The sequence below is a fragment of the Rhinoraja longicauda genome, chromosome 23, assembly GCF_053455715.1.
Source record: "Rhinoraja longicauda isolate Sanriku21f chromosome 23, sRhiLon1.1, whole genome shotgun sequence".
Taxonomy (NCBI): Eukaryota; Metazoa; Chordata; class Chondrichthyes; order Rajiformes; family Arhynchobatidae; genus Rhinoraja; species Rhinoraja longicauda.
In genome coordinates, this window is record NC_135975.1 from 22,340,592 (window position 1) to 22,352,644 (window position 12,053).

General features: G+C 41.6%; 1 protein-coding gene across 1 annotated transcript in view; it reads right to left on the reverse strand.

The window, feature by feature from the left end:
• LOC144604938 (cAMP-dependent protein kinase type II-beta regulatory subunit-like) overlaps positions 1-12,053 on the reverse strand; it is a 66,223-nt gene that overhangs the window by 24,731 nt on the left and 29,439 nt on the right. Inside the window, exon 3 of the mRNA XM_078419838.1 lies at positions 2,865-2,917. Within this exon, the coding sequence (XP_078275964.1) occupies positions 2,865-2,917 (53 nt within the window). The remainder of the gene's footprint in view (positions 1-2,864; positions 2,918-12,053) is intronic.

Sequence of the window (12,053 nt, forward strand, 5' to 3'; positions counted from 1 at the left end):
ACTTTGACAGGCGTACAATGGAATGCAAACTAACTGGTTGCATAAAAAGACAAAAAGTGTTGGAATAATTCAGCGGGTCAGGCAACATTTATGGAGAATGTGGAGAGGCCCCATTTTGGGTTGGGTCCCTTCTTCAGCCCAATTGTCGATTGTATGAGGAGCAAACTAGAAGAGAGGTGGAGGTGGGACAAAGTATGGCAAGTGATAGGTGGAAACAGGAGAGAATGGTTTTGATTGGCAGCAGATTGGACACAGGTCAGAGATAAAAAAGACAAAAAGAGCAAGATAAGGAGCAAGGATAGAAGAGGTGGACATTGTGAACCCAAAGGAAGGAATAGAGGTGGAAGGCAATGGTGGGAAGGGGAAATGGAGAAATGGGTGTGTAACCAGGTGGGGCACAGAGAGGGGTAAAAGGAGGGGAGAGGGGTGTTTGTGGATTATTTACCTAAAGTTAGTGGATTCATTGTTCATACTATTAGGCTGCAAACTACTCAAGTGGAATAAAGAGGTTCTGTTGTTCCAGTTGAAGTGTGGCCTCACTCTGGCAATGGAGGAGGTCCAGAATATAAAAGTCAGTATGGTAATAGGAGTTAAAATGGTTAACAACCTGGAGATCCAGCAGGCCTTGTTCAGTCGCCTAGGCTACACACGGTCTTGCCGACGTAAAGGGACCAAATGCAGTAGATGGGGGAGCTGAGGATATGCACATGAGCATCCATCTCACCTGGAAAGAGTGCTGGTTATATGGACCACACATCCTCCCACCCTGCCTCTTGTGAAGGCGCTATCCTCTACCCTCAATTTCTCCATCTCCGCCACATCTGCCCCAACAATGACACTTTCGATTCCCGGACATCTGAGATCTCCTCTTCCATTAATAAATGTGGACCCCCCCACTCCCCCCGTCTTTATAGGTGGATCCCTCACTCATGTCTCCTCTGTGCCCCATAGTTCTGCTCTTGCTTCCCCCCAGCAGCTGGAACAAGGGTAGAGTTCCCATAGTCCTGACCCTACCCTTACCCTTCGCTTGCAAACTGGAGGAAAAGCACCTTAAATTCCGCTTGAGTAGCTTATAACTCAATGATATGAATGTTGAATTCTCCAATTTCAGGTGACTAATCTACAAACATCACCTCCTATGCCCCTCCTCTACTCCCCCCACTCCCTTATTAACACTATGGAAAAGACCCGCGCTACCCAGGCCACAATCTCACTTCACTGCTACCATTGATAAGGTGGTAGATACATAGATACGTAGACAATAGGTGCAGGAGTAGGCCATTCGGCCCTTCGAGCCAACACTGCCATTCAATATGATCATGGCTGATCATCTACAATCAGTACCCCGTTTTATCTGGATTCATCACAGCTTGGTTTGAGAACAGCTCCATCCACGACTGCAAGAAATTGTAGCGAATTGTCGACGCAGCCCAGACCATCACACAAACCAACCTCCCTTCCATTGACTCCATTTATACGTCACGCTGCCTCGGCAAGGCCAGCAACATAATCAAGGACCAGTCAGACCCTGGCCACTCCCTCTTCTCCCCTCTTTCATTGGGCAAAACGTATAGAAGTATGAAAACACACACCTCCAGATTCAGGGACAGTTTTGACATACAGGTTTGTAGGTTAATTGACTTGGTATAAATGTAAATAAATTGTCCCGAGTGTATGTAGGGTAGTGTTAATGTGCGGGAATCACTGGGCGGTGCAGACTCGCTGGGCCTGAGGGCCTGTTTCCTCGCTGTATCCCTGTATCTCTGAACTAAACAAGTGGAAAAAGATCTCGAAAACTTTAAAGTGCTTATGCAAAATCTTTGGATTTAAGATAATTTGTCAGGAATGTTGTTATGGACTGGCAACTTTTAGCTTGCAAAGATCCCTTACCTACCCTTAGCTCCCCACCCCACCACGAAGTGTAAAATAGTGTTTCAATCTTTAGTGCTTTCCCAGGCTTTATAACACAGTTCAGTTGCTGCCCTCTACTGTTCTCTCATATCCTGACACAAGGAATTCTATATCCCTTGATTTCATCTTTGTTACGAATTGAAGGCAGTTGGCATGCCAAGCTATGCTACCAAGGGATTTTATTGATTGCTAATCATTTTTAAAAGCCCAAATGTTTGCAATTATCATTGATATGATGGCCCCACCCATTTAATATTGTTTAGTTTATTTTTCAGTTTACAATCATTATTTCTCAGTAGTATTTTCTGTTTTAGACTTTCTCCTTCATGCTCATAAGTGATAGGACCAGAATTAGGCCATTTGGCTCATCGTCTACTCCACCATTCAATCATGCTATGATCTTTCACTCTTAACCCCATTCTCCTGCCTTCCCCCATTACCCCTGACACCCGTACATATCAAGAATCTATCAAGCTCTGCCTTAAAAATATCCATCAACTTCGCCTCCACAGCCTTCTGTGGCAATGAATTCTACAGATTCACCACCCTCTGACTAAATTAATTAATTAATTCTGAGGCTATGACCTCTGGTCCTCGACTCTCCCACTAGTGGAAACATCCTCTCCACATCCACTCTATCCAGGCCTTTCACTATCCTTGCCGCACAGGGTATCCCTGAAAGATCTCTGCTTGTTCTTCCTATCCAATCTCTTATATTTTTCCAACAGGCAATACTTTTCAACAAACCAATTATAGCGAGATTCTTTTTTTATGGCATCCAGAGTTATTGGGCATGGGTGCACATTTAAAAATTAGGGATAAATCTGCAAATGGGTAGGAGAATGGGGGGGAGGGTGGTGTGAGACAGGGTGCTCTTTGGCCCTTCAAAGCATTAATGGATTTATGATTTTCAACTTATTGCACTATTGTATATTCTACACAATGTATCCTACCCGTGACTCTGCATCATCATCATCATCATCAGGATTGAAAGGTTCTGCACATACTAGAAAAAAAGAGACACTATTATTGCAAGACTTAAAAGGACTGTCTGACTGATTATGGCAGACCAAAAAATTATTGTTCTAATATGGAAGACATCTTCACTACCAGTTATTAAAATATGATCAACATCCATTTGGCAACCACAACACTTATTTTTCCGTTACATGGGAAATTCTAGGATGGTTTGCTTTCATGGCTATTATTTAGGCATGAATATTGGGCATTGGTCACATAGCTCTCATTTGAAAGTAAAGGAATATGTTTGTATTCAGTGTGAAAGGAACCGCACATTATTTTATTGACAGGAATATTGATTTTTCTTTGCAGAGGTTATTCTGGTGCCAGGCTGCAACAAATCATGCTGTGCGTCATTTAAATTTCAAAGGATTAAAAATGTTGGAAAGTCAAACCCCCAACTAAAATCATTTGTGACTATATTTAGTCCAATGTTATTCAAGTGGTTGCTTCATGAAAAAGCACTTTTGAAAATAAATCATTAGACCATAGTCAAACAATTCAAGTGTTCAATTGTCAAAAAACTCCAATATGCATTTTTAGACTATTTGATGTAATGCACCAGGGTGCTAATGTTGCTCGTGCAAAACAAATCCAAGAAATACAATGACAGGAAGAATGTTAGCACCATCAGCAACTGCAGGGAAATTTGAAGTAGTTTTCTAAATATAAATTGTAAGGGCAAATTTTGTAAGTCTATTCAGAAGTCCAAATCACATTGTGAACAGTCAATAAAGATAGAAGTATGCCTATCTGAAATTAAGATATAGGAAGATGTTATTGCATAATTTATTTCATTTGACATCTGTGTTCATAGTACTTGAAACAATTTGAACAAACGCTGAGTATTTCAGATATTAATAATGGATTTTCACAACAAAAGATGTTTAATAATCCATATATAATGAGGATGGAAGTAATCCAGATGCAATTTATGAGCTTAAAGCAAAAAAAGAGTCAGTTTAAGGGTGTGAAGTAGTTGCCTTTACAAAGTGCAAATAAATCTTCATTTTGCAACAGGTCACTTTTACCAGCAGATATTCTCAATGCCTAGAGTTGATCCACTACAAAGGGTAAAGATATATTACCAATCTGTTCTTTTTAAGATCTGATCCATCTGCAGAATATCTTGAAAGATATTAAATATAAATCCAATACAGGAAGCTCTTCAGAGGATGAGCGGCGGTCAGAGATGTAAATAAGTCTGTGCAGCATAATGATAGATTTAGCAGCCAATGCGATAAATATAAAAGGTGTTAATTTGGCAAATATTAGTGAGATGAATACAAGTTACTTTCGTCCTGGCTATGTTTTACTATTCAAATTTAATTCACATATCTTATCTCCCAAATAAGCTAGTCTTGAATTAAAGGCACTACAAACATCCAAAAGATACAAATGCAGAACATTTTATACAATGCTGAAGAAGAAGATGAGGGGTGTTGTTGAAAGGTCAAATCCTGCAGGAAGCCAATCACTGGGACCTTACATTGACAACGTCAAAATTCTGCAGATATATGAACCCAGTGAAGATTGTTGCTGCACTGGTGCCTGAACAACAGTACAGAGCTCCAAAAGGTTAAAAAGGTGACTGACAATAGCTTTTCAAAAATATTTAGCATAATTAATAAAATGAATCCAAGAATATATTTCCTGTTGCTAAAACCCACAATTAGTTAGTAATCACTTATGTGACAAAGCACATCAGGAGCAGGATGTTAACTTCACCAATATAATAATCTGGTCCTCAAATTTGACAAAAGAATGCAATAACACTCAAAGATAGAAACAGCCTGTTAAAATTAGCAGTTAAAAATGACAGTTTTTCCAAAGATTGATACGCCTGCTGATTCCTAATTTAAGACCATCTCCTTCTCATTGCGTTATTTACCGATTGTCCTTTCGTGTGCTTTGGTACTTCCTGAAACATTATGGCATGAGGTTAGGAGGATTTGGCTTATTCCTGCAGGAGATGCAACACCTGTCCCTATTCCTCCTCCCTCAACTATGTCCAAGGACCCAGACAATTCTTTCAAGTGAGGCAAGGTTCACTTACACCTCCTCCAATCTCATCTATTATGCCATCTGTATCTGCCGTTCCAGGTGTGGACTCCTATACATTGGCGAGACCAAGCACAGAGTCAAGTCAAGTCAAGTTTATTTGTCATACACATACATGATGTGCAGTGAAATGAAAGTGGCAATGCCTGCGGATTGTGCACAAAAAAAATTACAGTTACAGCATATAAATTAAAGTTAATACAGAAAAGACAAAATTTAGTCCCTGGAGTTATAATAGTTAACAGTCCTGATGGCCTGTGGGAAGAAACTCCGTCTCATCCTCTCCGTTTTCACAGCATGACAGCGGAGGCGTTTGCCTGACCGTAGCAGCTGGAACAGTCCGTTGCTGGGGTGGTAGGGGTCCCTCATAATCTTGCTTGCTCTCGATCTACACCTCCTGATGTATAGGTCCTGCAGGGGGGCGAGTGTAGTTCCCATGGTGCATTCTGCTGAACGCACTACTCTCTGCAGGGCCTTCCTGTCCTGGGCAGAGCTGTTCCCAAACCAGACTGTGATGTTGCCGGACAGGATGCTCTCTACAGCCCCACTGTAGAAGCATTGAAGGATCCTCAGAGACACTCTGAATTTCCTCAGCTGTTTAGGTGGTAAAGGCACTGCTTTGCCTTCCCCACCAGTGCGGCAATGTGCGTTGTCCATGTCAGATCCTCTTTGATGTGGACTCCCAGGTGTTTAAAACTGCTCACCCTATCCACAGTAGACCCATTTATTTCCAGTGGCGTGTACGTCCTTGGATGTTGAGCCCTTCTAAAGTCCACAATCAACTCCTTAGTTTTTTTGACATTCAAGAGGAGACTATTGTCCTGACACCAGAGTGTCAGATCAGCCACCTCCTCCCGGTAGGCCTTCTCATCGTTGTCGGAGATCCGGCCCACCACCACAGTGTCATCAGCAAACATGATGATGGAGTTTGAGCTGAACCTGGCCACACAGTCATGTGTGTACAGGGAGTACAGTAGGGGGCTAAGGACGCAACCCTGGGGGGATCCTATGTTCAGGGTGAGGGGGCTAGATGTGTGTTCCCCCATCCTGACCACTTGGGGCCTGGCGGTGAGAAAGTCCAGGACCCAGGCACACAGAGGAGTGTTAAGCCCCAGTTCCAGCAGCTTCTCGACCGGCTAGGCGATCGTTTCGTTGAACACCTCCGTTCAATGCGCCTAGGCCTACACGATCTCCCGGTTGCAAAACACTTTAATTCCCCCTCCCATTCTCATACTGACCTTTCTGTCCTAGGCCTCCTCCACTGTCAAGGAGTGAGGCCTAACATAAATTGGAGGAACAGCACCTCATATTTTGTTTGGGCAGCTTACAATCCAGAAGTGTGAATATTGATTTCTCCAACTTCAAGTAATCCTTGCTTTTTCTCTCTTTCTGTCCCTCCCCCACCATAGTTCTCCAACTAGTTTTACTGGTCTTCTGATTAATCTTACTAAATGTTTGCTTCCTTGTCACCTTCCCCTCAGCTAACAATACACCATTCGACATTTGTCATTTTCACTCCTTACCCTTCCATATCTCTAGACTCCCTCTCCCCGACTCAGTCTGAAGAACGTTCTTGACCTGAAACGTCACCCATTCCTAATCTCGAGATGCTGCCTGTCCCGCTGAGTTGCTCCAGCATTTTGTGTCTATCTTTGAAGTATAACCAGCATCTGCAGTTCCCCCGTACACCCCAGCTTCTTTGGGATAATTGAGAGTCCGAGTTCGTTTCTGATTCCGATGGTCAAGCGCAGGGTGAAAATAAACCATTTATCTAAAGATTCCTGTTGCAGATCACCATTTTGTTAGGACTGCAACGAGGGTCATGATCCAACTTTAACGCATTCACTTTCAAGGATCACAATTCAGAATGAAACATGATGGCAAAATGCTTAATACATTGGATGAGTAATCCTGAGGCCCATTAGAGACTCAATTTCAAATATTATTTTTTCACATTAGAATTGCAATTCGGTTTATAAAATCAATAGTAAAACTCTCATCAGAGAACAGGCACCTCCTCCACTAACCCCACCCCGCCTCTCTGTTCTTTTTTATATTTTCAGCACTTTCTAAACATTAACTATCCCAAAATACTTCAATTCCAATGCAGGGCCACCATGCAATCAAACCTCTGCAAAGCTCTCAGGACAAATCCATTTGTGTCATTAATTTGTCTGCAAATGCTACATGCATTCATAAACAAAACCTTAAATATTACCTTCACCAATTTGCTTAGAATTGAATTTACTGATGTATTATGACCAGTAAACACTGTTTCATACTTCACTCAGTTTATCATTTCTAAACTTGTGGCTTTCACATTTCCCTTTCCTATTAAATCCTTAATCTCCTACTCATCTGAACCTGCAACCTGCTGACCCACTATTGTACTCTCCAGCCTTTTATTGATGTCCTTTTATTCCACTGCTTAAATAAACACAAAACAGAATAGCTTCCTCAACCCCCAATACTGATGCTAGTACACCCAAATCCTTCCCCTTCCCACCCCTCACCACTCTTTACTGATAATCACAAAATGAGCAACACATTTAACTCTCTGATCTATTGAAGACCATAGCCATTTGTGAGAAGCTCAGGTAAGAGCCCCAAGTTTAAGACCCTTGAGATGTAATGCTTACTCTCACTCTCTCTCTCTCTCTCTCTCTCTCTCTCTCTCTCTCTCTCTCTCTCTCTCTCTCTCTCTCTCTCTCTCTCTCGCACTCTATCTCTCTCTCTCTCTCTCTCTCTCTCTCTCTCTCTCTCTCTCTCTCTCTCTCTCTCTCTCTCTCTCTCTCTCTCTCTCTCTCTCTCTCTCTCTCTCTCTCTCTCTCTCTCTCTCTCTCTATCTCTCTATCTCTCTCTCTTCTCCACAAGTTGATCCTCTTCGCTCGAACGTTCTTTTAGGAAGAAGTTGAGGAGAAATTTCTTTAGTCAGAGGATGGTGAATCTGTGGAATTCTTCGCCACAGAGGCATAGAGGCCAAGTTAGTGGATAATTTTAAGGCAGAGATAGGTAGGTTCTTGATTAGTACAGGTGTCAGAGGTTATGGGCAGGAGAATCAGATGAGGAGGGAGAGATAGATCAGCCATGATTGAATGACGGAGTAGACTCGACGGGCCGAATGGCCTAATTCTACTCCTATTCCTTATGACCTTATGAATACCAGGCAGGCATCTCAACTTTCGTGATTCCTAGTCTTGCCTGCAGAAAATAGTATCTGTCCCCCCCCTTGCATGCAATGATTTAAACATTACCATTTCCCTTTATTTCCTCCAACACTCCTATCCTCCCACTTTTCCACCTTCCTTCCATTTTTGCTCCAATCCGAGTACCCTTTTTCAGTTAGACGGTGTCAAAGGATGAGTATCCTACATCATTATATCCTGACTCCTAGTCACATCTTTCAATGCCGTACTGCTGCACTTCTGCCTTCAAATCAGACTAACTTCCCCTCCCCCTTCCTAGATCTCCCTCTATCTTCCTGTCTCCACCTATATCCTTCCTTTGTCCCGCCCCCCTGACATCAGTCTGAAGAAGGGTCTCGACCCGAAACGTCGCCCATTCCTTCTCTCCTGAGATGCTGCCTGACCTGCTGAGTTACTCCAGCATTTTGTGAATAAATACCTTCGAACTGCATATTAATTCATCTACAAGTAATGTAAATCACTTTTATTTTGGTCCGTTAGCTTAGTTTCATTTGATTGCAAAGCATCTTACTTTTCCACTACATCAAAATTCTGACCAAACTGTCAGATCAGCACTCTGTTAAACCTGCACTCACAGCAACCAAAACAAGTTTCCTTTCTCAAACCAGATCACACCTATCATGAAGATACTCACCCATTACCCTGATCGCTTAAGCAGCTGAGCACATTCCATGTCAACAGTATCTCTGAAGTAATCTGTTCTCAGCTTAGTTCAGATCCCCTGTTGATTCCCCCTTCCTTCAAAGTGACATTTGCTGATGGGGATAAAAAGCCACTGAAAGAAGATGTTCGTTTGGTTGACAAGCTGCTGCCGAGTCATTCTAGAGCTCGCTAAACTCAGCAACTTAGTTTCTCGAATTTACAATCAAGAGACAAACCCAAGGAATGGTGAGGGAGGGCCACAATGAAAATGAGAACGAGACCAACCTCAACTAGAAAACACAAACAGCCAGTTTTTATGTTTAATACACACCCAAAGAATGTCTTCCATAAAAATAAATATACATATATTAATGTACAATGTAGCCATTAAACAGATAATAATAATAATAATAATAATAATAATAATAAGCATTTATTTTATATAGCGCTTTACCAAAAGCTCAAAGCGCTTTACAAAAACAGTCATAACATAAAAACAAACAGACAAACTATCCTGACGGAGAAGCGGCGAACAAACGTCCTCTCACGTCAGGATCCTTCCCTTTCTCATTTCTACTCATTTTTGCCGTCATTTGATCACAAGAGTGAACCATGAAAGTTGATTTGACAGTTAAACTTTACATGTCATTTAATTTTCATCACGCCGCAGGTTACAAGATGTTTCATGGTTCACCTTGGAACAAAAAAAATTGCGAAATCTGAGTAAAAGCACCATAAATGCAATTAATGTCCGAAACAAATCCCACTGTTGATCTCCTTAGCTGTGCTACACTATCAGATAGCACTAGTTGCAGCTTAGTAATTGGGCCTTTCGCTTCCAGAATCAAAAGTTGCAAGTTCAAGCCCCTTTCTGTACGCGAGCACAATTACAACTGAGGTATTATGCTATTGTAGTTGAGACACTAAATGCGAGCCCTGTCTGCTTGCTCAGATAAACGCAAAATCTCCCATGTTACCTTTCCAAAGAAATACAAGAAAGTTGTTCTCATCAGTCACTTCAGAACTCACTAATTGGAGTGTAAGCAAGTCAGAGAGACTGCCTGAGAAGAGGCCACATTAAATTGAAGATACAGGATATGGTTTCCAATGCAGAGCAGCCCAAGGTGGCAGTTGCTGATATAAGCAAAAGCCTTAACAGCTAACCACCAGAGAGGATATGCGTCAAACGCCAAACCTCTGATTTCTTGTCAAGACAGGGAACTAAAATAGAAACACACATCTAACTTGCAAAATTCAAGAATCTCTAAACAGAAAACATTAAATGTTCAGTAGGATTTGGGAGGGAGACATTGCAAGTGGAAATGTAACCAATTTAATTCATGACCTATTGAGATTGGTGTAAAATCTAATGAGGGGAGAATAGCCCCAGTCACATTCCAAGGCAGGGCCAATGCGGAACATGTCATTCATATCACTCCTTGCAAAAAGAAAGTCACATTGAAACATGGTGAGATTTTCAGAGAATAGCTAGCTGCATTAGGTGCAAACTGGTGCAATGAAAAGTCTGGAAAGGAGATCATGTTGCTAAGAAATTAGTGGTAAAATGAGTATCTATTTCTTTGGGTGCTAATACCAGAATGGGGTCATTTAAAACATGTGGAAGCAAATATAAAATTATGATATGGAGTTTGAATGTACAGTTTTTTAAATCTTACCTTACACTATCAAAGAAAAGGTAAACTGCTAATGGCTGCAAGCAGATTTCATGTGCTCTTGTAATGTTTAATAACAAAATTTCAATGCTTAGTTTAGTTTAGAGATACAGCATGGAAACGGGACCTTTGGCCCACCGGGTCTGCACCGACCAGCGATCCCTGCACATTAACACTATCCTACACACACACACACACTGGGGACAATTTACACTTCAACCAAGCCAACTAACGTAGAAACCTTTACGTCTTTGGAGTGTAGGAGGAAACCGAAGATCTTGGAGAAAACCCACGCGGTCACGGGGAGAACGTACAAACTGGAGTACAGACAGCACCCGTAGTCGGGATCGAACCCGGGTCTCCGGCGCTGCAAGGCAGCAACTCTACTGCTGCGGACCGTGCCACATGATCCACATTCGTTTATTCAACAAATAAAAACAAGCTATACCCAACAATACCAATAAAAAGGTACAAAGCAAATCATGATTTCTTGGCAAGTACTACAAAATACCTCACTGCATGGAATACACTTAGCTGCATATCTCATCGGAACAGAGAACAGTACAGCACAAGTACAGGCCATTTTAAGTGCAAGCATTTTAATGGGATTGTTCTATAGACCTACTTATATAGACAACAGAAATGTGGAACAGAAATGTGGACAGATTATAGAATGATGTAAAAGCAACAGGGTTGTCACAGTGGGCAACTTTAACTCCCCCAAAACTGACTGGGGCTTATTTAGTGCAAAAGGCTTAGATGGGGCAGAATTTGTCGGGAGCATCAATGAAAGTTTACTGAAACAGTGTGTGGATAATCTAACTCAAGGAGGGACCATACTGGACCTTATTCTGGGGGGGGACGGGGGGGGGGGGGACTGGCCAAGTAGGTGACTGGTGACTCCCTAAGATGAGCACAGTGACTGAAAACTAAACATTTCACAGGGTAATGGATGGATTAAAAGTCTAAAATTATTATCCCTATCACAGCCATCTCTAAGTAAATTATCTATATGCAACAATTATAAGGCTATTAAATTAATTATATATTTGTTTTAAATTGCAAACTAAAGTTTAAAACTACTTTTTAGAATTACTTGTCACACTGCATTGCAAAAAATATTTGAAATGCCTTGCTTTGCTATCACCATTAGTTTGGATCCATTATTCCAAGTGTTGATTTTCTCTGCCATGTCCTTCAACCAACCCCATTCAATCACACACAATTCTCTTCACAACAAGACTGGCAGACAGTATATTCTAAGATCACAATTAACATCTTGGAACTCAACGGAGAGTTACCTGAGCAGCCCATTTGCCTGTTTCTCCTCATTTCTCATCAATTGTTCTCAGCCTCTCACTCACCATCTTCTCCAAGCACCATCATTAAAATCAGATGCTTGGCACCACTAAAATCCTATTTCAGTATCATTTTCTATCAAATCTTTGGGAACAAGGAGCTTCCACAAGCTCCCATTTAAAATTCTGATCAGTTCTTTTCAACTTTTGATTAGCTCTATTCTCCTTAAACCTGCCATTTA